The 25,960-nt window shown below is 50.8% G+C and overlaps 1 protein-coding gene across 4 annotated transcripts in view; it reads right to left on the bottom strand.

The window, feature by feature from the left end:
* Nucleotides 1-243: 243 nt before the first annotated feature.
* Nucleotides 244-25,960, bottom strand: part of Kirrel3 (kirre like nephrin family adhesion molecule 3) — a 537,752-nt gene continuing 512,035 nt past the window's right edge. The window contains exons 8-17 of one of the 4 annotated variants that reach the window (XM_090319699.1): nt 23,282-23,430; nt 21,573-21,700; nt 20,801-20,927; nt 16,255-16,355; nt 12,883-13,081; nt 11,221-11,256; nt 7,737-7,844; nt 6,546-6,655; nt 2,167-2,253; nt 244-1,784 (exon numbers count right to left, since the gene is read on the bottom strand). In XM_090319699.1, coding sequence (XP_090175825.1) covers nt 1,341-1,784; nt 2,167-2,253; nt 6,546-6,655; nt 7,737-7,844; nt 11,221-11,256; nt 12,883-13,081; nt 16,255-16,355; nt 20,801-20,927; nt 21,573-21,700; nt 23,282-23,430 — 1,489 coding nt within the window. In that variant the 3' untranslated portion in view covers nt 244-1,340. Of the gene's footprint in view, nt 1,785-2,166; nt 2,254-6,545; nt 6,656-7,661; nt 7,845-11,220; nt 11,257-12,882; nt 13,082-16,254; nt 16,356-20,800; nt 20,928-21,572; nt 21,701-23,281; nt 23,431-25,960 lie in introns of all 4 variants that reach the window. The other 3 variants (XM_090319697.1, XM_090319700.1, XM_090319698.1) reach the window with 3 other exon arrangements.

The raw sequence follows: 25,960 nt of genomic DNA on the forward strand, positions 1-25,960 counted from the left end.
ATATACCTGGCAAGCCTTGCAGTTAGTGAGGACTAATTTTGCATGACCGGGGGAGGGGGGCATTTACACAGGGGGTAAGACTTCTGGAAGGTTCCATTGCCCCCACAAGCAGCCCCAGTCAGCATCCTTTCCTGTCTGGTAAGATAAAAGCAGAGAAGCGCAAAGGATTTGGGGTTCCTAAGGCATACTCAGAGATCCTGGGTTCTTCCTGTAGCTCTGTAGGTACAAAAGAACAAAGTGGGCTTGTTGGGGTCATGGCCCTAACATTTATTCTCAGTTGGGGGTGAGGGAGAAGGAAGGGGGAGACGCAGATACGCTTTCCTACAGATTCTTCTTGGAGACTGGATCATTGTTTCTTATGTTCATAGCCAAGGAGGAGAGTTTCAGCCTCCGAAAGACGTGACTCCAGCCCCTTCAAACCCATACCCTCCCACTCCACCCCAGGAAACCCTCTTCAATGACTGGTCCAAAAACCCTGACCAGAGAAGCTCTTATATTAACTCCAATTGTGCCGTGGGGGAAGAGGGGAGTACACAAAGCTGGGGGGGGGTAGGGAGAATGGGGGAAGAGAAGGCTTTGAACCGCACAGCCTGGCCAGGGGTGGGTGGGTTGAGATGTTTTCCCAGGAGTTCATATTCTCCCTCCTCCCCTTTCTTAGTCCCCACCCCACCACCACAGGCTCTGACTGGGCCAGCCTACCTCCACATTCAGAGGCATCAAGTCTAATGACAGAACTGCAAGAATATGGTCACAAAACACCACACAAATTGGGCATGGACTCCCTAGCAGTGTGCTCCTTTGGTCAGGACTATTTCTGACTCCTTAAGCCTCCATAGCATGTTTGTACTAAGCAGCAGGAAAGCCAGGTGGGTGGGGTAGGGGTGAGGTCCTCTGGGGGAGCTCAGTGCTGGGAAGAGCTCCCCCTTTCCCAGGGCTAGGAGGAGCACAAGCACAGGTGGGGTGGGGTGCTTACGAGCATCGAGGGGAGGAAAGCCCCAAAGGGGAGACCGGAGAGTGGACGGCAGTTTCAGAAAAAGCAAAGTCATAGCTGCCACGGGAGCCTGTGGGAGGAGCAGGTGGTGGAAGGGTCTCCAGGAAGGGGCCAGGGGGGGAACCAGTGTGTCCACTGCCCAAGCACAGTGCACTCAGCGACATCCTCTTTCCATACCCCCACCCACCCGCCTGGGGCTCGCTGCAGATGGGGACCAGATTTGTGCTTGATCAGAGCTGTGAAGGAAGATGGTGGCAGAGGTGCTCAGAGACCAACATGGCATCAGTGCTGGGGCCCTGCCCTCCTCTCCTGGCCCATCCCCACCCACGGGTGTCCTCCATGCCGCTGCTCAGACGTGAGTCTGCATCCGCCGCTGCAGGGGTCGACTGGGGTCGGAGTTCTGGGATGAAGACTGGGAGTGGTGAGAAGAGGAGGCTGAAGCCTTGCTGGCCTTGTCGAACTGCACATAGCCGTCCTGCTTGCCGCTGCTGCTCACGCTGCTGTCACACTGCGTGTCCAGGAAAGAGCTGCTGTCGCTGAGGGAACCCCTCTGGAACTCGCGCTCACAGAGCTCGATGGAGGAACTGCCCATGCCCAGTACGAATCTCTGCCCGTAGTCGTACAGGCGGCCCTGGCCGCTCAGGGTGCTGTAGATGTTGGTGAAGGACATGCCGGTGGGCACGCGCTGTTTGCCTGCAGGACGCAGGTCTGGCTGGCAGCTGGACAGGGAGATGGTTGGTGTGGAGTGGTGCTCTTTGAATGTATTCACACTGTAGTAGCCATTGGTGGGGTCCTGGATGGGCAAGAGCAGGAGGTAAGATGCCAGGAGAAGCTGGCAGGTGGTCAGAAGACTCCTGACCAGGTTTCTGTCAGAACAAGGCAAGATCATTTGAAGAGCAGACCCTGTGTGTGTGCGCATGCCCAGAACATGAGCAGCGAATTCTAAAATCTATTTGTGAGAAGGCTATTGGAGAGGCAAACTGGGGTGGGGTGGGAGAACTCAGACCTAAATGTCTCAGCCTTGTTATCGAAAGGGAGGAGAGGACAAGTACTCGGGAATGGGTGGGTACTTCTGGCCTTGCTCTTCTGCTTCCTCTGGGTCTTAATATGGGTTAGCCTCAAGGCCATCAGATCCAATGGGAACTGCATCTTCAGAACCCATTGGCCGTGCTTACCTTTAGGTTCTGAAATTCCTTCTCCTCTTCTTTGAGGACCTCCAGCTGCTTCAGCACTGAGTCTTGCTGGAATTCACCCCGGTCCATCTATAATCCAAATATGATGATTCAGTGGATAGAAAGTTGGCTCAACTCCACCTTCTCCGTGGAGAAGATGTGGAAAATGAGCTCAAACAATTGCCATGTAAGCTCCCTCCCCCTCCCCCCCCCTTTACTGCTTGGACTGTAATAGTTCGGATTTGGGGGTGAGATTCAGTATTTTATCCATGTGCCTGGAATGCTCATCCTAGGAGACTGAAGGAGGGAAGAAGGAATGGGTGAGGTTTAGGGTAGGTCTGTAAGGACACGCTTTCTTTAGTTGAGCTAGGGCATCAGCTCCAGGGGGCTCATTTCATCAATTCAATTTGATTCATTGAGTATTTATTTTTTAAAAAAATTGCTGACCTAGCACAGGTGCTAAGGGCCCAAAATACAGAGATTAAGATACAGTTGTGTGTGTCAGGAAGATGGAGCTGGAGATGAATAATCAGGGGACATGAACTCCTGGGAATAGACCTGGCTTTGTGGGGCAGGCCCCCAAGCTTGACCAGGGCTTCATGAAGAGCCTCAGAAGGAATCACAAAGAACAGGAACACGTGGCATGTGGGAATCATGGGTGTTATGCTTTGGATCTGGAATAACCTCCAAAAGCCCATGTGATGAGGCTTGGCTGCCAGCCTTTGGCACTACTGAGGGATGCGGAAACTTTAGGAGATATAGACTTCTGGAAGGAAGTTGGGTGACTGGGGGTGTGTCCTTGGAGAGAACACTGGGACCTTCATTCCCCCCCCCGCCCCCACTTTGCTTCTGGTCTCTCATGAGGTAAGCAGCCTTTTCTGTCATGAGACCTTGGCCACAGGTCCAAAGACAACAAAGCTAAGTCACTATGGATTGAAACCTCAGAAGCCATGAGCCAAAATAAGTCTTTTCTCTCTTCACGTTGATTTTTCTCAAGTACTTAGTGACTAACACAGTGGGTTACATTGTTGTCCACAGCTGTGACTCAGATGCATTGGAAAGTTGTCTTCCTTAACAGATGCCAAACCTCTTAAGAGGGAGGACATTTATGTTCTCTCTAGGTCCCTACCAAATACTTTGTATGCTGTGGTCTTGGCCCAAAATGTTTCTGGGAATGGAATCTATTAATTCTTTGCCCAGAGCCTTGCCTGATATGTAACAGAGCATTTCCAGGATGTTGAATGAGTGAGTGTAGTGGCTTTAGCTCTAAGCCATAGGAGCAAAAATTAGGCACAGGACAAGGAACAAACTGGACTGAGCACACAGTCGGTATATGAAATAATCTGAATAAACATGATGTGGCTTCACCCCCAATAGGAGATCATTTCCATGAGTCACTTCTGCTGATTGTCCAGTCTAGGTCAGGATACCACCTACTCTCTAAGCGGGCAGTTTCTTCTCTCTTGCAATTTGCTTTCCTTGGCTCCTTTTGGAGCTCCTCAAAGTCAACCAAAGTACTTCCATGTGATTACTTCTTCACGGAGGGTTTTTGTTGTTGTTGTTGGTGGTGGTGGTTTTTCTCTTCATTTTCTAGAAAATGTTCTAGCTCCCTTTGAATTGGGGCTTTTCTCTCCCACCAAACAAAACTCCTAAACCTGTGTCCCTTGAGGAGAGGACTGTCCCAAGCTCAGAGGGGGAAGGATAAAGATCTCCTCCAGATGGAAGCTGGCCATAGGGCGAGACCCTTCTGCCAAACATCCCCTCTGCTCTTACAAAATACTGTGACAATCATTCTTTTCAGAAGGCATAGTGTTGTCTGAGCTCCCATTGAGAGGGAATCCAGGGGCTCATTGGGGATGAAGGATAGACCAGAGGAAGCTTAAGTACAGAAACATTCATTCCTTCTTAGGTCTGGGCTGTAGTTTCTCTTTCTCGTCAAATTAAATACTTTGTCCATGTCAAGCACTGTTAGGCCCCAAGGGAAATAGATGACAACAGATGTAGGACAGTGATTGTTGCCCTGTGAGAGCTCTAGAATAGCCGGGAGGTTTCCGTGTAATTAGAACAACGCCCGCCCGTGGAAAGAGGCACACACGAAGTGTGTGGGAAGAGCAAGCCTTGTAGAGCTGGCTAGCCGTGTGGGGAGGGACAGGCCAGGAACACCATGGAGTGAATGACAATTGAACTCATGCTTAAGAGAACATGGAATCCAACAGACAAACCAACAGGAGAGGGAATGGCCCCCAGCACACAGGCCTTTGCAGGTAGGAAAGAACCCCAAGGTCAGGAGTCACGAGCTCTGTGGTGTGTCTAGACAGATGTATTTGGCTAGAAGATGGAGGCAGAAAGGTTGGCAGCTGCCGCTCAGCAAAGGGTCTGTTGACATGCTAGGCAGCTGAACTTTATCCAGCAGGCACGGGAACCACCAAAGGACAGAAGCAGGACAGACACAGTCAGATTTTAGAAGGATTCTTTTTGCAGGGGCTCTGAAAGGTAGATTAAGAAATGTGGCAAGTGCTGTGTGTGTGTGCGTGCTGATACTGGGACCTGAACTCAAGGTCTGGGTGCTGTCAGCTTTTTTGCTCAAGGTAGGCACTCTACCAGTTGGTCCACAGCTCCACTTCCAGCTTTATGGTGGCTAACTGGACATAGGAAGCTGATAGGCTTTCCTGTCCTGGCTGGCTTTGAACCTCAGACCTCAGCCTCCTATAGCTAGAATTACAGGTGTGAGCCACTGGTGCCTGGCATGAACATTTTTTCTTTTTGAAGTGGGATTAATAGGCCCTGAAAATTGATGAGAATGTGGCAGGAAACTCAGTTCAGTAAATGCTGGCACCTCTGTTGGAGATGAGTAGAGTAGCTGTTGTTCACCATCTAGTGGGCGATTTTAGAGCAACAGGAAGAGCCAAACATTGAGCACTTGCAGTCAGGCTTCCAGAGCCTCTGGTTCCACATCTGTGAATTCAACCAGCAGTGGATGGAAAATATTTGCGGGAAATTTGCATCTTCGGTAAACATGTACAGATTGTTTTTCCTTCTCATTATTCCCTAAATAATGCAGTGTAACAATAATTTACATAGCATTTACGTTGTATTAGTTGTGTGTGTGTGTGTGCGCGCTCGAGAGCATGCGCATACACGAACTCTGGAGCTTGAACTCAAGGCCTCTTATTCTTACTTGGCTTGTTGTTTGAAGGCTGGCACTCTGCCACTTGAGCCACACTGCTACTTCTGGCTTTGTGCTGGTTAACTGGAGATCAAGTCTCTCAGATTTGTTCTGCCTGGGTTGGCTTTGACTCATGTTTCTCAGATCTCAACCTCTTGAGTAGTTAGGATTACAGGTATGAATCACCAGTGCCCTTTTTAAAAATAGGTAATCTAGAGGTGATTTAACATATTTGGAAAGATGCCTGTAGGTTCTATGCAAACATGCTGTCATCTTTATGTGAGAGATTTGACATCCTCAGGTTTAGGTACCATTGGAGAGTTCTGGAACCACAGACCATCCCCACCCCGACCCTTACAGAAGAAAACTGTTCTGTGTTCTCCAAGATCTGTGGGGCGTTTATCTGTTTAACCCATGTTAAATGAAGCCCGTGTTTGTATTCCTTGCTCTGCTGCCTCCAACCAAACATATTCCAGCCACAGTCTGGCATAGTCACTTAGGCTTATGCCTGAGTATAGTGGTTTGGTCCATGAAAGGGGATCAGGAAGAGAGGAAGAGGCTGGGTGTTGCTGGGGAAGTTCTCAAGGCTGGTGTTGTACCAAACTGGACCCACATCTCCACTTCTGGCTTTTTGCTGATTTGTTGGAGATAAGTCTCTCAGATTTGTCTGCTTGAGCTGGATTCCATTGGAGATTCTTCCATCTCAGCCTCCTGATCAGCCAGGAATATGGGCCTGAGCCACCACTAGAGAACTTTTGAGTTTGACTTTGGTGGGCTATCCAGTTTCCAAGGAAGAGCCTACACTTTTTAAGGTTGCATGTGTAGGGATGTACTGAATATCAATATCCGTGTGTGTGTGTGTGTGTGTGTGTGTGTGTGTGTGTGTGTCGGATCATATGCAGCAACATATGGCCATTTAAGCTTATATTCTTGACCAATTCAGTGGTCAGGCTCTCTCTGAGGCCTGGAACTGCTTCTTAGATATCTTTGGGTGCTGGATTTCCCAATCATACAATCACACATCATAGTCCAGCCAGCACTCAGATCCATGTTCTTTGGCTAAGAGGATGTTTCTGGTCTGCAGGAGGGGCAGACAAGCTTATCTTGACTGGTACATTCCTTCTGAGAGGTATGGAGGGCAATGAGAATTGTCTGGCCCCAAGACCTTCCAGACACAGCATCCCAAGATGGGGAGAGGCCTAACCAGCATTCTTACCATCAACTGCTTGATAGTCGGGTGCTCTTCATTTTCCCGACCAGAATTAGGTTCCTTGTGGACGATCTCTACTCGGATATCATTTTTGGCTGACACAACACCTTTGAGATCTGGACGTAACACAGAGAAGCACAGGCAACAAATTCAGCCCTCTATTTCAAGCATTATATCTATAGATATCACACACACACCCCACTCACCCCCATACCACCCCTCACCCTACCACTTCTTTTCAGCTCCTGAGCCCAGAAGCTTTGCCAGCCCCAATCCCACCCACTGAACACCTGTGTGGATTTGCTGTGGGCTCTGTGACTGCAAGGAAGCTGGCCAAATGGGCTGCCTGATACCTTGCTCCTGTACCTCAGTTCCCCCCTCCTCCCCCACACACACTTTGGGCTGGAGAAGCTATCCCATTCATTCTTCCATTTTACTAAACTAGATCCTTTTCCTCCTATGAACTCTCATTTCCTTCTAGAAGGTTTCTCTGACTTTCTCACCAGGCTCGGAGCTCTCCATTCATAGAACCATATATCTGAAAAGTGTTAGAAAGGACCTTGAAGGTCCTGTGGCCACCCAATCACCTGCAGCAGAAGCCAACCCATAGGGGTTCAGTTTCCCTGTCCATCCTTCCACAATGGAAGCTTTACAGTTGCTACGGGAGCAGCCTGTTTTCTAGCTGGGGAACTCTGGTAGAGAATCTTCAAGAAAATGTGCTCCCTTGGGGGAGCAATGGAAGTCATGGAGACTCATGATGACCATTCCTCCCTTGTATGTATCTCTATGCTGCCTCCCGTTAATCACAGGTAACTCCAGAGCTCAGCCCAGCGTGCACACTATTCTTTAAGCACTTTACAAACACTAGAATGACTAAAAGTTGCCTAGTTTTTGTCCTCTGGGTAGGTGACCTGCAGCACAATGATCAACAATGATGAACCATCAAATCACCTCTCTTCCTCTCCCATCCCTCAGAGGTCCCAACCTCAAGTGCTGGCTGTCTGCCCTGCTGGATGAGGGTCAGTCTAGGCCAGTTCAGCCCAGTTCCCACTTGTACCACACTTCACACAACCCATCCCTGCCCCAGGAGCTCACAGCACTGTTCATTGCACTCCTGCTTACTTGCTCGCCGGGGCAGTCTAAGCCTGGCCTTTTTCTCTGTCCCCCTCCCTGAGATCCCGGGTCTCCCTCCCGTACTTCTCTGGGAACGGGCACAGCAGAAGGCCACAATGGTTGCCATTAGGACCAGGAAGGCCACACCAGCTCCTACGGCCACACCGATGATGACAGCCATCGGCACAGACTCTGAGAGAGAAACAGACATGAATGATGAGGGATGGGGGGGGGCAGCGTCTTCTGTTCATCCCCAGGATCTCATTCAGTCCCCTGGGGGGCAGCCTCTGCCAAGCTAGCACCAGACCACTGCCACCTGGGCCCCTCTTGGGAAATGCCTGGGTGGGGGCCTGGGCAGTGGGGGGGGGTAGAGTCCAGCAGAGGGGTCAGCTCCAGCTGGGGCTATGCAGACCAGAGGTAGAGGGGAAGGCAGGGAGGAACAGGGGAGGGGCAGGCACTGGAGCAGACACAGAGAAGGACAGACAGGTCAGGGGAGAGGGACACGGGAGATGAGAGTGAGGTTGGCATAATTTAGCCCTTTTGGCACCAGACAGGGAATCTTATCATGAGTGGCTGGTGAGTTACGGGTCCTGGCTTGTCTTGGGGGGAAAAAAGGAGTATGGTTCTGTCCTTGTTTGCTCAGTTTGCCTCTTCATGTCCCTTTTCCTGGTGCCAACAGGATGATGGAGATAATCCTCTCTTAGGAATCTAAGGACATCTCCCTCTTAGGACCTGCTGCGTCTCCAGATCAGTTTGCCTGTCTTCATCCCTCTCTCGACACCCTCATCCACTCCTCCTCCACTCCCTTGAGCATCTGCAGCTGTTTAGCTTGAGAAAGACCCAGAACTCCAGCTAGGGCAGCCCTCAGTTCCTGCTGCGTTTCTCCCATGTCTCCTCCCATGATGAGGGGGGCTGGGGTTGGAGGTGGGGATGGAGAGGTTGCTGGGCCAGCAGCTCTGGCCCTTCTATGGCTGCATGGTTTTTGGTCCTGAGGAATCCATCAGGGATAGAACTAGAGAATAGGGGACATGGCGACCCCAAGACCTCCTGGGTCCAAGCTTCCCATTTGCTAGAGAGACCAAGGGCCAGAGAAGTCAAGTGATGATATGCAATTGCTGTGATGTGTGAGCGGGGGACCCTGGATCTCTTCTTATCCCTTTCCCCCACCACCCCATCTCATGTCTGTTGCATTGCAAAATACTCTCCCAATCTCACCTGCTCCCAACAGCCCAGATGGCTGGGTTGGAATCCTAGTTCTGACCCTCATTCTTAGCAACTTACTCTAGCCTCTTATCTGTAGATGGGGTAACAGAGTGCTGAGGGGGAGGGCAGAGAGTTGTTATGGGGTGAAGATGTAGGAATGTGGTGGAGGTTTCCCACAAGAACTTGGCTCTGTTCAAGTATTTGTTTTTGTGGGAAGAAATTGAAATCTCAGAGGGAAGGACATTTTTTTCAAAGATGGAGTTACCTCTTACCAACCTTCATCAGTGGAAAAGCTAGCTATCTGTTGAGGCTGGAGTTAGCTTATCCTTCCCACTCCTCTCCACCCCCTTCCCTTATCTCCCCCCCTTTTCTCCCTCCCTTCCTTTTTCCCTCCCTTCCTTTCTTCCTTTACCTTTCTCTCTTTCCCTTTCTTCCTGTCTCTTCTTTCCCTCCCTCCCTCCCTTCCTTCCTTCCCTATTACAAGGGATGAAACCCAAGTCCTAATGAATATCAAGCCAACATTCTACCATCCCCAGACCCCTGTTTTTTTTGAAATCCTTCTTCCTTCCTTCCTTCCTTCCTTCCTTCCTTCCTTCCTTCCTTCCTTCCTTCCTTCCCTCCCCTCCTCTTGTCAGTCCTGGGGCTTGAACTAGGGTATGGGCATTGTCCCTGAGCCTCTGAGCTCAAAGCTAGCATTCTGTCACTTGAGTCATAGCACCACTTCTGGCCTTTTCAGTTTATGTGGTACTAAGGAATTGAACCCAGGGCTTCATGCATGCTATGCAACCACTCCACCACTAAGCCACATACCCAGTCCTTGCAAGGTTTCTTGAAGAATCACTGAAAGCCTGATCACCCACGTGCTGTTAGAAGGAGGTGTGGTGAGAAGACAGAGACACCTACCAGACAGAGCTGGCGTCTCTCCCCAGCAGCATGTGGCTACAGAGGTCCATTCCTTTGACACACAGGGCTTGCATGCTAACTCACTTGTTACCTACCTATTGGTAGCTGAGCCCACTGAAGAGGGGACAGAGGAGGTGACCAGGTGAGGGTGAACATGGCAAATGAACACTGAAGGATGGAGATGGGAGATGTTTGGGTTGGCCTCAGTACTCATGGTTAAGCTTGCTTTGAAAAAGAGATGTTCTGCTTTTGTTCCATTAGGAAACAATGATGGAGGTGGTTCTTTGGGGCAAACTTTATTACTATGGGTTGCATCGACTTTCTCCTTAGATTCCCAGCAAGTTGCCCAGGAAAATCTCCAGGCTTCTTTCAATTGCCAAGACACAATGGTTCGTTCCTTAAAGGACCATGATTCTGGAACTGGAAGAACTGGGCAGCGTTGGAATCTCTTCCAGTTGTGGTAGGTCGTGCATGTCTGCATTTTTTGGAGGAGCCATCTTGGCTGGAGGAGACAGTCCCCACATGAGTAGGCAATGATGTAGGTGGAAGGGGGGACTGGATATGAGGTGTCACTGCCAGCAAGAGAGGGAGCGGTGACAGTGTTCCTCATGAATGTATGGTAGTCCCACATCAAATGGAGACCAGAAGGAGTCAGGGACACAGCAGGAGGGTGCCTGTGCCCTGGGATCATGCTCTGTGAGTGGCACCTATCCTGGAGGGAGGGAGGGGGATGTGAGCTTGTTAAGGGGCATGGCATGGGCGAGGGCTATTAGGAGAAAGAGAATTAGGACAGAGGTCCTTTCAGACCTTAGTGTAGCCTCTGTCACCCTGAGGAGTCTGATTTGTTGTCTTGCTCTTCTCTTTCGGGTTTTCAGGTTTTCTACCTGGGGGCTGGGGGCGAGGCAACTGATTGCCCAGGATCAATGAGGAAGTAACCCAGCCCAAGGTCTCTGTGGATGATCCTGTTGCTAAGTGGGTGCCTGGGATTGGGGTGAGGGATTATGCAATAGACTCAGGCTTGGAGGTGAGATGGCACTTCACAGGGGACACAGGTGTGGGGGGGGAGGAGGCAGTGAGCAAGCGAGCCTGGATGGAGCAGGAGCCAGGAAGCTGGCATCCTGGGGATGGCGGAGCTGGTGATGGGCACAGGAGGATGCAGGGGGAGATCAGAGTGGGCTTCTGAAGATGAGCAACAAGGACATGGAGGAGTCAGAGCAGTGTCCTGGGGAGGAAGGAGCCCCACTCCAGACACTGGCAGTGGCAGGAGACAGGTCTGTGGGGGGTTCCAGGACCCCAGCTGCCTGGGAACAGCTCTCCCATAGCTCTGGCTGCACTAAGCCCTCAGTGAGGGGGAGGAAAGAGTCATTAGCAGCCTCCCTACCCCGACGTGGGCCCCTCCCCAACTAGCCAAGAGTCCCTCCCCCCCTTTCCCCGGGGCGGATCTCTTTGTCTCCTTCCATACCTGCTTCCAGCCCGGCTCCCGACTTCATTTCCGAACCTGTTTGGAAATAAAGCAAGCGTCTACAGCCGGGGCCTGGCTTGGCCAGGGTGGGGTGGGAGAGGAGGATCGGTCTCCTGCAGGGACTGGAATGACGAGGGCTCCCTCCTCCTTCACTTCTCTGGGACCATCCCCACACATCCAGGCTCACCCAACTGACTTGGAGATTCCAGAGGAAGGCGGGTGGGGGAGAGAGAGAAAGTGAAGCCCCAGAGGGGTTTCTGAGGGGGTGGAGGAGAACACCAGGGTGGGGGCACGGGGTGGGGGAGGGGGCACTGAGGGAAGACAAGGAGGGTAGGCACAGGGGATCCAGGAGGGTTTGGATGAAGTGTGGATGATATTATGCAAATTATGCGCAAAGCGTTATGCAAAGCAGCACCTATTAGGGAAGGGGTGTTAGGAGGCCTGAGAGGTTTGATTCGTAAGTGTAATCGCTGAGTGTTCTGCTGGAGTTTGGGGCCTGGACCTGCTTGGCCCCAAGTGTCTGATGCAGAGGCCCAAAGCCTGGCTGGGTGCCATCCCTGGACAGATGTGCAGGTATTTTAGGGTCCAGCAGTAGAACTGGCCTTCACCCCTTAGAGGGGTCTTGCCTGTGAGCTGAGCAGAGACTGGGTTTCTAGGGGCTTGATCTTAGCCTGGGCACTGTCCTTGAGCTTTTCTCAAGGCTAGTGCTCTACTACTTGAGCCACAGTGCCACTTCTGGCTTTTTCTGTGTATGTGGTACCAAGGAATTGAACCCAGGGCTTTGTGCATGCTGGGTTACACTGCTGCTACCCCCTGTACCTCTGAGCCTAATGCTCTACCACTTGATCCACAGCACCACTTCCAGCTGCTTAGTAGTTGATTGGAGGTAAGAGTCTCATGAATCTTCCTGCCCAGGCTAGTTTTGAACTGCAATCCTCAGATTTCAGCCTCCTGATTACAGGACTAGAGGCATGAGCCACCAGGGTCCGGCTGTTCTGTTTTATGAGATAGGCCTTGCCCAGGCTGGTCTTGAGCTCTTGAACTTGAGCTCAAGCGATCCTTCTATCTCAGCCTCCTCAGTAGCTGAGACTCTAGGCATGTACCACCATGCCCAGTCTGAGACTGGAGTGCTAAGGTGCTCAGTGCCCTTTCTGCACAGTGCTGCCCTTTGGGCTGGTATCTCTCCTTTATAGCTTACAGGTACATGCGTCTCCAGGGGACTGGGGCTGCATCTGAGCTCAGCCCCTACGCCAGGGGTCACCAGGACAGCAAAATGCTGCCACTTAGTTTTGGCTTAGGTTGTTCCATGGGACTTGTGGGTGAGCAGCCTGGCTTGTAAGTCAGGCTAGTGTATCCCTGTGCTGTACCCAGCTATAGCACTCACTGCCTAAGGACACTGAGGCCTCAGACTAGAGCCTAGAAGAGGGCAGGGGGCATGAAGCCAGGGCCCTCGGAAGTTATGTCTTGCCATAGGCAGCTCCCAGCTCAGCTCAGGTCATCTTTCCTGAGTCAGCACCCTCACAGCCACCCCTTTAATGCTTCGTGGTGGAGGCCAGTGCTCCTGGCCTAGAGGAAGAGAGGCCGAGGCTGCTTGGTGCTAAGACTCCTTTCTTGGATCTGGCCACAGCCTGTGGGTACCCTCCTTGCCCTGGCAGCCCTCACCTTGCTCCTTGAGCCGGATGATCTCCGTGTCGGAGCCGAAGCTGTTCCAGGCGGTGCAGTTGTAGATGGTCTGGAAGTCGGCCCGTACGATGTTGCTGATGGTCAGGGTGGAGATGACTCCCTCCTCAGTGCTCACCGTCTCTACTGTGTAGCGCCCCGATGTCCCTGACTCCAGCACGTTCTCCTTCCAGGACCAGGCCTGCCAGCAGGGGGCAGGCAGGGTCAGGGGGGGACCCCACCAGGGCCACCCGCACCAGCAGTGCTCTGTCCCCTAGACCAGTATGGCCAGGCTCATGTTCAAGTTCACTGTCCCTTGCAACCAATGGGTAACACAGAGGTACTTGTACACACACACACACGCACACACACACACACGCGCGCGCTCACATAGCCCACACAAACACACAGGACCACACATGTATGCATGTCACCCACAACACACTCCCAAAATAGGATCCCTCATAGGAACACAGATAGCCACGGCACGCACGGTGTGAATGCAGAGCGCACACAACAATCACAAGCACACAACTCATCTCACACATACATACAATGAACACACACACGTCTACTGTAAACACCCATGGCACATGTAACATCATGCAACACACATGACTACAACAACATGCAAACATGCGTGCATGAAAGAACATACACAATACATAGTGCACATATAAATAGACACATGCGATACAACTTACACATACGTCACACACACAGCACACAGTACTCTCTCACGGCATGTGTAAACACATGTGACTACATATATGTACACCACAAGCACATGTGTTCCCTTGACACAAATATGCCACATCACAAAATGCCTACCACAGGACACATATCTGCAGTATATCATAGGTATATAAAATGCACATCGCACTGCATATACCCACACTACAGACATGCACATGAACACATATGCCTACAACATACGACAGTGCAGCACACACATACACACACTGAACAGTATGGTGAATATCACAAGCACACACCACAACATATATCAAACACCACACCTGCACACTCATACACACCAATGTACACAGGCATATGCAGACAGAGGCAGCATCACATATACAGCCCAGGACACACACCCCACAGGCATACACCCACACATATGTGCGCATATCACATGAGCTTACCCATGGCACATGCGCACACAGGGAACAATTCTGTGTCTTATGGAAACATGCAGGTTGGGGCCACCTAGGAAGGGTCTCCCTTACAGAGGGGACACACATGGGGGTCTGCGAGGGGAAAAGGGGGCATCTGATCCTCACAGCCTAGCCCTTCGTGGCCTCCCAGGTCCTTCCCACAGGCTCCCTGGTGATGTCCCCGGTCACAAGAGTGTTCTGTTGAGAGGTGGCTGTGCGGTCATCATCATCTATCCTCCTATACAGTGAATTTTGCACAGAGTTGTTTTGCAAACGCCTCATGTGTGCTGCCCTGGGCACACACCTTTGCTCTGTGCTCCTGGGCATGATGCCAGGCCCCGAGGCGCGAACAAGAGAGGGGCTTGTCATGCTCTGGGCTAGCCCCGTGCTGGCTGAGGGGAGCGCCAGGGGCTGCTGTAGGTGATCAGAGTGTCTCTCATTTTCCTAGCGATATGCCTAGCATCACCAGACTCTGCTGGATGCTCCCCAGAGACAAAGTGGCTCCTCGTGAGAATCAGGAGCTAGACATGGACAGCCACAAAGAGAAAGACGATGTGAGGATCTTTCAGGAAGGATCTAATGAGCCAGGTCCCCGTGGCTCCATGCCTGTAATCTTAGCAACAAAGGATGTTGAGATCTGAAGATCAAAGTTTGAAGCCAACCTGGGCAGAAAAGTCCAAGAGACTCTGACCTCCAATGAACCACTGAAAAATCTAGAAATAGAACTGTGGTTCAAGTGGCAGAGCACCAGTCTTAAATAGGAGGGGAAGCAAAAACAAAAACCTAAGGGACAGCCTCTAAGTCCTGAGTTCAAGCTTCAAACCTTGGCATCAAAAAAGAAAGAAAAAAAAAAGGAAAAAGAAAAAGGAAAAGAACAAAAGCTGGATGGAATATTTTACAATGGATACATGTGATATTTGTGATTTTTTTTAACAAGCAAAGAGCAAAATGAGTGGAGAGGCAGAGGTATTAGTTGCATGTGTGAATTACAATGTTTCTGTGAATCAGATGGTGAATGAATGGATGCCTGAGAAAATACACATAATATTGTGTAAACAGCACAGATTGCGTTTCTACCTGAACAGTTCGGGGTTTGGAGCTCAAGTTGGCCCTTGTTGAGCACCTGCGCCTGCTCTGCTTTCCCCCAAGAGGCGGGAATTGTGAGGAGTGACGTTCAAGAACAAAAAAAGCTAGCGAGACCCTCATCTCAACTAACAAGCCAGGTGTGGTGGCATGCAGAGCCATCCCAGCTACTCAGGAGGTGATAAGTAGGAGGATCAAGGTGTAGAGGCTATATAAAAAAATAACTGAAGCAATGATAGGGTTGAAGGCGAGGTCCACGTGGTAGAGAGCCTGCCTAACAAGCGCTAAGCTCTGGATTCCAACTACAATCCCACAAAACACGAGTACAAGGCTGGGGCCTAGTGGCTCACATTTGCAATCCCAGCTATGCAGGAGGTGGAGATAAGTGGACAGAAGTCCAAAGCCAGCTAAACCACAAAATCAATGAAGATCTTATCTCAAAAAACAAAAACAAACAAAAAACAAAACAAAACAAGCCAAGAGTGGTTAGTGGTAATCCCAGCAGAAATAGGAGGATCACAGTCCAAAGTTCACTGGTGCAAAGGTGGGAGACTTTTACCTATAAACAAAACTCAGACTCAAAACTAAAACAAAAGGTATGCAGGTGGTAGAGATCTGACTAGCATGTTCCAAACTATGAAAGGAAAGGAAAAGAAAAGAAAAAAGGCAAACATTTGGGGCTCAGAAGAGGTACGAGCGGATGATCTGGGTGTCCTAGCTATGCTGAAGAAAGCAGCTTGGCCTGGAGATCTCAGAGGCGAGAATTCATGCAAAGATGCGCAGAACAGTGGGTGGTGTAGAGAGGGGCAGGGTACCAGTCACAAATTCCACTCATGTCACAATTTGACCACCCTGGCCTTGAACCAGGAAAAGAAAGGGGATTTTTTTCCCCCTTCTTCTCTGCTACTCCCAAAATACAGGATTAGTCTGGAACGTCTCAGCTGGGTGGCTGGCATTCCCTGGAGCTTGCCTCTCCCGAGAAAGGAGGCTGTCTTGTTATTTTGTCTTTGGGATGCTGATTGTGAGAGGCCAGGCAGGGTATCATTTTCCCCAAGGAAGGAAAAGAAAGTGAGAGATGTGCACGGCTGCCTGGCTGCCCCTGGCCGATGCAGGTGGGATCTGGCGAAGCACTTACGATGCGGTCAGGTGGTGGGGTACTCCGGATGAAGCACTTGATCTGGCCTTTCTCGCCGTGGAGGGCGTGCTGGGTCTGTGTGCTGGAGATGATGGGGGGCCCTGTGGTGGTGTGAGAGGGGAGGAAGAGAGAGACAATATCACATCAGGGCTCCTGGAAAGGGACCTTAGCTGGTTCCCCCCCATTTCTTTGAGGGGTTCAGAAGTATATTCATGAACCCACTCTTCCAGTAAATATTTACCGAAGGCCAGAATCGACAAGGTAGAGGTCTCGAAGATAAATTAGGCGTTCAGTCCCAAGCCTCTCAAGGGATCGTGAGTGAATGCTTCCAAGTCAGAATCCCCAGAAGACATAAATAATGGTAATAAAAGGTGCTAAGTGTGAGCCTACCACGGGAGCCGTGTAAAGTGCTAACTGACTTCAGAGGAGAGAGAATAATTCTGTCTGGTGGGTGAGGAACGAACGCTCTCAGGAGGAGGTGGTGAGCTTGGAATGGGGGAAGGGGCAGGTGCCAGGGCACAGGAAGACAGTATAAAAAGAAATGTCACCCCCAACTAGGACAGCTGTGAGGAGTTAGAGCCATCCTTCGGCTGTCCAATAGAGGGCGTGCTTACCTAACAAACTGGGAACTCTTCATCCAGGTGGGGGGTGGGGGGTGGGGGAGATTCTCTTCCTCTGTTCAGGGCGCAGATTTGCACACTCTAAACCTATTCTTATTCAGATCCTGTAGTTCATTATGGTGTTGCCCCCACCCCACAAACAAACATAGGTGGCCCAGGTGAGACCAAAGCTCCAAAGCTGACCCCATTCTATCCATTTTTTCCATTGTGTGTGTGTGTGTATGTGTGTGTGTGTGTGTGTGTGTGTGTGTGTGTGTGTGTGTGTGTATTGTTTATGGGCACCAGGTTCAGAGAATGCCTGACTCATTTTACTACTTTGGACAGCCAAGACAGTTCACCTAGAGTGAAACTTGTTCTATTGCACTTCCTGGCCAGTTCTGCCAGTCATCTAACCCGAGTTTTCCCTCTGCAACGTTCACCTAACAGTGAAAGGTAACAAATAATAAAGGTAACAACTACTGAAAAGTCGTGTAAGGTGACTTAGTCGTGTAAGGTGGGATGGGCTCTAAGAGAAATAGAGACCTCGGTGCTAGGTTCCCAATTCCTCGGTGATGTCTGGGATGGGATGGCAGAATTCCCAGTGCAGCAGTTCTTCAGGGGGGTGAGGGGGGGTGGGGGAGGGAGGAGAGGAAGGTAATATTATGCTGAGAACAAAACAAAAATTGCTGCAAACATAATTGCTGTTTATTAGCCACCTTAATTAAAACAGATTTGCATTCCTATGAGTAGATATCAGCCAAGGGGAAAAAAGGTATTGGAAGATGTTTAGATCCACTTCTCCCAAGATGAGAATGCAAAGGACTGGCTCAGGGCTGGGTGCAGCAGACAGGGTGGGGGAGGTGGGGTGGGAGTAGAATGGGGAGTGGCACTGAGGGGTGTCTTCCACATAAAGGCTTTAAGAATGAACAGAATGCGGGCATAGGTGACTCACACCTGTAATCCTAGCTACTCAGAAGGCTGAGGATAAGTAAGCAGTTCCAAGCCAGCCTGGGCAGGAAAGTCTGTGAGACTCTTGTGTTCCATAGAACCGACCAGATCACTGGAAATGGTGCTGTGGTTCCACGTGGTAGAAGGCTAGCCTGGGGCAGAAAAAGCTCAGGGACAGCACTGAGGCTCTGAGTTCAAGCCCAGTGATTGACCAAAAAAGAACAAAAGGGAAGAAAGAATGAGCTCGAACCTTGACTCTCTAAGCTTAAATTCCTCTGCTCTAGGCAGCCTTTGCCCCCAAGCTCTGCAAACTCCCTGTTTGATTTTGTTGCAGAAAAGTCATTATTCTCTATAAAGTCTTCTACTTTCTCACTAGGACTGAGGAACCCTCTCCAGGGGTTTCTAGGATTATAAAAGCGATCAGCAAACCCATAGGCATTTAAGGGCTCCTTAAAAGGAAACAAAAGGCCAGGCAAAGGCAAGCGGGCTTAGGGAAGTCAATCAAGCCGAGTGGTCTTTCATAATTCCCTTCCATCAGATTCTCCGATGTGAGCCAGCTTAGTTCCCAGCAAGCCCACTGGCATCTCAAGATGATAGAAGGGATTCACCGGACACCCAGGCCTCAGTTGTTGGGCATTGCCACCCCTCCAGCTCTTCTCCCTGTATTTCATGGATGGTTCCCTGGGTCCCTTCATCTATCCCCTCCCAGGCCTTCCCACATGCCGATCCTTTCAGTTTCTCTCTGCCTGGCAATCAGAGGAAGAAACAGATTGAGCAGATGAAAAGTTGAAGAAGATCAGGACTGGTACCGTGGGCTCACATCTGTAAATCCCCACATCTGGAGGACTGAAGTCCAAGGCACATCCAGGCAAAAAGTTAGCCAGATTTCTTTTTTAACAAACAACCTGGGTGTTCACATTGGTAACCCTAGCCAGGCATGCGGTGTATATGGCAGGATCTCGATTTGACGCTAGCCCAGGGGTGGAGGGGGGTTGGGAGTGGGGGGAGAAAAAAAAAAAAGAAAGAAATTGTATTAAAAAACCCCAATACAAAACAAAAAGTAAAGCAGGAAAGGGCGGGGTGGGGGGTGTTGGGGGCAGATAAACTGCCTTTTCACAAGTGGGAGGCCCTAAGTAGTAGTCCTCAAAAAAAAAAAAAAAGAAAGAAAGAAAGAAAGGAGAAGAGAAGAAGAAAAGGCAGGAGGGAGGGGAAAAGGGAAGGAGGAAGGAAGGGAGGAAGGCAGGCAGGCAGGCATAGCCCTGGGCAGATGCTTCAGCTCAAGCAGGTGAGCTGGTCCAAGAGAAATGTCCTTCCCAGGCATGCATGGGGAGTGGGGGGGATGTATAGCAGGGTAGAGGTGGGAGGAGTCCTCTCCTCTAGAAATCTCTGTTGGGTAATTGCTTTAAATGCCCAAGACTGACTGCAAAATGTCAGCTTTTCCTTACCCCCTTTTGCAGAAACAAGGATCCCCACTTAATCGCTTCAGGCTTGGGGACCCTGGAAGGAGCTCATGAGCCTAAGGGTCTTGGCCTGCAGATGGGGATGGGCAGCAGGCATGGATGGCATGGATGGTGGTGGGTGTGGATGCCGGGCTCCTCTCCCCAGCATTTCCTCCAGTGGGGCCAGTGGGAGGGCTGTTGATTTCACTGTGGCCTGGCGCGCTGAGCCGAGTGTCAGACACCGGTGGCAGCGGCGTCTCGGCAGAAAAAGGCTACAGCCTGTTGCCATGGATATAGAGCGGCACGATCGGATGCTGTTATTTTTAGCCCTGCAGTACCAATTTATTGGTGGCATCCTGGGGACACACAGGAAAGGCGGAAGGGCTCTGGAGTCAGGGATCCACCCTTACAGGTGATCTTTGTGAAGGCATTGGTGTCTCTCTACCCTCCCTCTGGGGGGCAGAGGGGGAGAGAAGGGCAGGAAACAAGGGGGACAGGGGTAGCCTGGCTTCGGAAGACATCGGAGGGGCTGCTGGGGGGAGGGCAGCGAGCTAGGACCGAGTTTTATAGCCCAACAGAGAAGAGGGTGAGGCTGGGGCTGCAGCAGCTTGCTGGGTTGAGATGAAGCGGATGGTGAGAATCTCCAGAACTCAGCCAGGGCCCTTACTTAGGGTCCTGTTCTGGGGTGGGGCCAGAACTCCAGAAATCCTATTGGCTATTGGCTATGGAAGCAGAGAGCTCTCTGAGGCACATGGGTATGACAGAAGAGTGTGTGTGTGTGTATGTGTGTGTGTGTGTGTGTGTGTGTGTGTGTGTGAGTGTGAGAGAGAGAGAGATGAGAGAGAGAGAGAGTGAGAGAGAGAGAGAAGAGAGAGAGAGAGAGAGAGAGAGAGAGAGAGGGAGAGGGAGAGATCCTTAGAGAGGGCCAGGAAGCATGACCTTGGCCTCTCTCACCATTTCACATAGGCAGCTCTGGTTTCTTCCTACAGGGAATGCAGACATGTGTGGCTCTGCTGGGGCTTTTGGCCCGGGCTAGTTGCAGCTCCTCCACAGCTACCTCCATCACCAGGCCTGGTGATGCGCAGCCTCTCTCTCTCATCATCTGGAACAGATGCTCCCTATTTCCTTCCAAGAACACACCTACCCTCCTGAGGTGCCTGAGAAGATGTGCTCCCTGTCCTCAGGGGCCCCTGATCTCTGGGCATGGTGTCAGGTCTCCCCAGGGAGGGGGCTGTGCTCAGCAGCATACCTGTATTCTCCCTGACCACAGTCGGCCAGTGGATCAGAGTCAGACAGGGCCTGGGGTCCCCTTCTGACCTCTGATCTCCCTTAGCAGCTCCCACTCCCGAGATCTCTTAGAAGGGAAGAAAATGGAAGTTAGCTTCCAGAAAACTCCCCGGTCCCTTCTTCTCCTCCAGCCTTGGATCTGATGAGGACTTATTGCTGTTAACAAGGACCAGAGCCAGTGACATGATCCCTTTTAGGGGTAATGCGTAGTACCCAGAAAGTCTTGTCCTCATCCCTCCCTCTACCCATTCCAGGGTGTGTGTGGGGTCTTACCATTGACGGTTAGGGTGACCTCTCGCTCCCCGGCTCCCACCCGGGGCACCACAGCTCGGCACACGTACTTCCCAGCATCCTCTTGGCGGACAGATTTGAGAGTCAGGGTCTTTTCATTGCTCAGGACCTACAGGAATTAGGGAGAGTCAGACACAAAGGGCGGGAGCGGAGACAGGCCTGTGGTACTTGGCAAAGTCCAGCATCTCCCCTAAACTGAAGAGGGTGGGGAGAGGCTGGGTGGAGAGGAGACTCCCCCTGCACAAAGCCTGCACTGACTCCAGGTACAGCCTGTGGGATGTCACATGGAGAAGGAAGGTTTGGCTCAAATGACAGAGCACCTACTTTGAATGGAAAAGCTAAGGAGAGCTTGAAGTCCTAAGTTCAAGCCCCAGTATTGGTACACACACATATGAACGCAGGCAAGAAGGAAGGAAGGAAGGAAGGAAGGAAGGAAGGAAGGAAGGAGAGGAGAAGAGGGAGGGAGGAAGGGAAGGAGAGAGGAAAGGGAGAAAGGAAAGGGTAGGGAAGGAATGAAAAAAGGAAGGAGGGAGAAAGATGAAGAAAAAAGAAGAAAGGCTCTCCTAGTGATTTCTCATCTCATATTGGTGGCAATTTGCTTTTCTTACATGGTTCTTACCAGGACAAAAGTGCAAAGGGCCAATGTCCTTGGGTGAAATGCGTACAAGTGGTACCTTTTTGGGGTCCCTCTCCCTTTGAGGGACCCCCCTCCACCCCTCCCAGGGCCCCCCCTGGGTCTGAGCCCTGGACTCACCACGCCAGAGCCCCGCTTCATCCACACAATGGTCAGGGACGGATTGCCAATCCAGGCGCAGCTGAAGACGGCGTCGGAGCCCAGATCCACGAGCAGCGACTGGGGCTCCGTGGTCATACGAGGGCCGACTGCGATGGGAAGGAAGAGGGAGACGCTGGGACCCACTGGACTGAAGCCCCGCTTCCCTCCATGCCAACAGAGGAAGGGGGCAAGCTGGGTCCCCGGATCATCTCAGCCCTCTCGACCTTACATTTTGGTCCTTGGCCTAGCTGGGCCTGGGGTCTGGGAGTGAGCTAGGGAAGTGACTCACGGAGGAGCTTTCCCAGGGGAGAGGCGCTGGGTCTAAATTCCAGCTGGAGTCACCTTTATTCTATCCCTTGTCGCCTGTCCTGGACCCACGTGGTTTCAGTAAGTTGAGGAAGCCCCCATCGAGTGTGGCAGGAACCTCAGAATTTTGAACCCTGGGACCTCAGCCTGGCACTGGCTGGCACATCTCCTTGGAGCTGCACGTTTCGTCCCCCAGGTTCACAGGCTAGCCCTATTCCAGCCCCTCCCAGTCTCCTTTTCAGCCCCACCAAAAATAGGCCCACTGCTTGCCTCCTTTCCCGTATCTCTTCTAGGTGTGCAAGTGCAATGCTTCCGAACCAGGGCACGGTCCATGGAGTGGCCAGGAGTGTACAGTCAGGGGTCTGAGCAGGCCTCGAAGCCCACTTATTTCAGAGAGAAATACCCTGAATCTGGGGTCAGGAGACTGGGCTTTCATTCCTTGATGTGAAAAAAGAGCAAGGGCATCCTTCGCTGAGGATGCTGGGGCTGCGGTGGGGTGAGGCCTCTTGAGTGGGCACCCATTCAGTGAGCTAGTCCTCAGTTATGGGCTGTGGTCTTTGCCAGATGGCCAACGAGGAAGTGAGGGTGGATATATGTCCCCCCTCCATGGAACAAGGGTGGCAGGTGACGAATTCACTCATTGCCTTATCTGCTTATTTGGGCTGGTTATTTATGACTCCCTCCCCTACTTCAAATTCATATGCTGACACTCTCATTTCCACTGTGGTGGTTCAAATGAGGAGGCAGAGTCTCTGGGAGGCGGTGAGGTCATGAACGTGGGGCCTTCCTAAGGTGATTAGTGCCCTTAGATGATGAGTGCTTGCTTCTTCCTTTCTCTGTCACTGTGGACCTCGTGAGAAAACCAGAGTCCTTACTAGAAACAACCACCCTGGCTCTCTGACTTCTAATGGTGAGATTACTCAGTCTATACTAATTTGTTAAATCAGGCTGAACTAAACCCAGGTTTGTTCTGAAGATCAAACTCAAACTGTTGGCCAGGGACTGGTGGCTCACACCCGTAATCCTAGCCACTCAGGAGGCTGAGAACTGAGGATCATGATTCCAAGCCAGCCCCGGTAAGAATGAGATTCTTATCCTCAATTAACCATCAGAAAACCGGAAGTGGTACTATGGCTCAACAAGGTAGAGCCCTAGCCTTGAGTGAAAAAGATCAGCACCTGAGCCCTGAGTTCAAACCCCGACCCACCAAAACCAAACCAAAACAAACAACAACAAAAACCCCCCAGTATCACATGCTAGGAAGTGTTTGACAAAAGCATTGCACATTCATGTGGTGTGATGGGTATGTTGTGTACAATGAATCCAGCCTCAGAGACTACCCAGGCCTGCTCACCCACAAGCCCCCAGATCTCTGCACTCACAGTAGACGTCAACGGTACGGCTGAGATTGGTGCTGCCCAGGGCATTGGTGACCTCACAGGATACTGGCTCTGAGAAGTACGTGTAGTCCACGGTGGTCCTGTACATCTCCCCAGATGCCTCCTTGATGATCTGGCCCCGTTTGGCCCACCTATGGCAGAGGCCAGAGGTTAAGGGAAACCTTGGATGACATAGCTAGCTTTAAAGGACAGAAGCAAGGCTGTCCCCACCCTGGACACAGGAAAAGAAGGCCTGAGGAGTCTCAACTCCGGGAGAGCAAGAGGGTCTTACAGGAACAGGAGGTCAGAGAGGGGGTGGGTTTTAGGCCACAGTTATTAGGCAAATAGTGGCACTGGGACAAGTGAATCAGTCCCAGCTTGGTTTGGTGTGGGGAGGTAGGTCAAAAGTTTCACAAAGTATCAGTACCATACTGGAAGAGAGACACTGAAAAAGTCTTAGGCGTGTCTTAGTCTTGACTTTAGAGGTGGTGTGTGTGTGTGTGTGTGTGTGTGTGTGTGTGTGTGTGTGTGTGTGTGTATGAGGGGCACTGCATCCATGGAACACGTAGGCTGGCACCAGGTGGTAATTATTTTGAATTCACATTGAGTAATAATTAAGAACACGATTAATAATAACAATTATAGTTTAACAACAGAGAAAACCATAGCTCCCTGAGAGCTTAAGGAGCTTCCCAACAAACCATTATGAGTTATTCATGAATCATTTCAATTCCTATCTTTAATTTAATGACCAGACTTAATAGCCAGAGCCCTTGCCTGAGGTGGATTAGTTCAGTTCCAGACATGCAGCTGGGGATCTATGTCCAGCTCCTATTCCCTCCACTCTGCTGAAGTGAGGGTTATGGCCTGTATGGGGGGACGGAGGGAGGAGAGATGAGTGGGCCTGCAGGAGGCCAGGTCTCTCATCATGGTTATTTATGAGTCAAAGGCATGAAGCTCCACCAGATTGATCCTGATTCATCAGGAAAACTGCTGGGGTATAGAAGGCCTTGAACCCAATGCTCCAGGGTTTAGGTTCCCTTCCTTTCAGGCCAGATGGCCTCTCCTCTGGCCTGAAGGAGTCAAAGAAGGAGGTAACAGAAGGACCCTGCAGGTTGTGGGAAAGGAAGCTTTCCTGGGTCAGTGGAGCTGTGCTGTCAGAGCTGTCTTTTTCTGTTGCCTGCCCTTCCACTAAGGGTGGAGGGAAAGATCCTTTCAATGTCATCTCTCAAGGTCACAGGCAGGATTTGACTGTTGGAACTGGGCTCTCAGGAGCCCTGGCCAGGGCCTTTAAGGGAGGTGCCTTTGACTTCTGAAAAGCCTTGTATTCACATCTTGTTTTGGTAGTACTGGGGTTTGAACTCAGGACCTTGTTTGTAGTTGCTAGGCAATTGCTCTAGTGCTTGAACCATGCCTCAGCCTTTTTTTGCTTACGTTTTGCTCAGCCACTGTGTCTTCACTTTGCTTCTTTCCCACTCCAAATAATCCACTAAGGTTCCCTCCCAGATGCACAAAGACTCACACTATGGTATCCTAGCAGGGGGCCAGAGGATGTTTCGGCCTCTTTGCTATCTCTTTCCATTTCCCTCTTCCTCTAGTCTCCACCACCTCTCCCAGACCCTCTGCAAATGGAGTCAGCTTCACCCCTTCCCAATCAATGTCTAATTTGGTCTGAACAAATGTAAGAGGATTAATTATTTATATCACAGAATCGGGACATGGCACAGCCATCAGGTTGGCATGTCAAGTAGCTTTGTGCTTCGTGTTGACAGTGTTGGTTCCTCACGCTGCTCTCTGCTGAGGGATGCAGACAGATCCTAGGAGCAAAGAGCCCAGAGCCCTTTGCACTGTGGTTGAGCTTGTTCTGTTGACCTGGGGGCTTTCGGTCTGTGTGTGCATGGTGTGTGTGTGTGTGTGTGTGTGTGTGTGTATAAATAAATTGACAGTGTCTCTGTCCAGCTTGGGCTTTTTATGGGAGGGGGCGCAGTAAAATGGGGAATGACCCCATTTTCTAATTTCAGACATTACAGACTTTTAGGTGGACCAAAGAGGAGGCAATCAAGATGAACAGAAGTAAAGAAAAAAAAATTCCCGTATTCTTATCAAAGTATTTATATAATAGATTTATTTTTGGCAGCTCCTGGGGCTTGAACTCAGGTCCTGGGTGCTGCCCTGACCTTTTTTTGCTCAAGGTTAGCACTCTACCACTTCAAGCCACAGCACCACTTCTAGTTTTCTGGTGGTTACTTGGAGATAAGAATCCCATAGGTTTTTCTGCTCAGTCTGGCTTCAAATCATGATCCTCAAGTCTCAGCCTCTTGTATAGCTAGGATTACAGGAGTGAACCACTGGCACCCAGCCCTCTTGATTTTCTTGCTCATACCACTTTACCACGTGCGTCATGCCTCATTGCTGGTTAATTAGAGCAAGTAGACTTTTTTTCTTTCTGGATGGGCTAGCTTTGCCATAATCCTTCAGATTTCAATCTCCGGAAGAGCTAGAATTACCAGCATGAACCATGGATACCTGGCACTACTCTTTGTTTTTGAAGGAGGTGACCTTTGTCTGGCCATCAGATATCCCAAGTTTTGCTCAACTTGTGGGGGCCAGAAGTCAGGGGTGAGGCATCAGCCTGTGGGCAGAGGCAAGCTGTTCTACTACCTGCAACCACCCACCTTCTCA

This window comes from Megascapheus bottae, chromosome 27 (assembly GCF_031878675.1).
Source record: "Megascapheus bottae isolate mThoBot1 chromosome 27, mThoBot2.hap1, whole genome shotgun sequence".
Taxonomy (NCBI): Eukaryota; Metazoa; Chordata; class Mammalia; order Rodentia; family Geomyidae; genus Megascapheus; species Megascapheus bottae.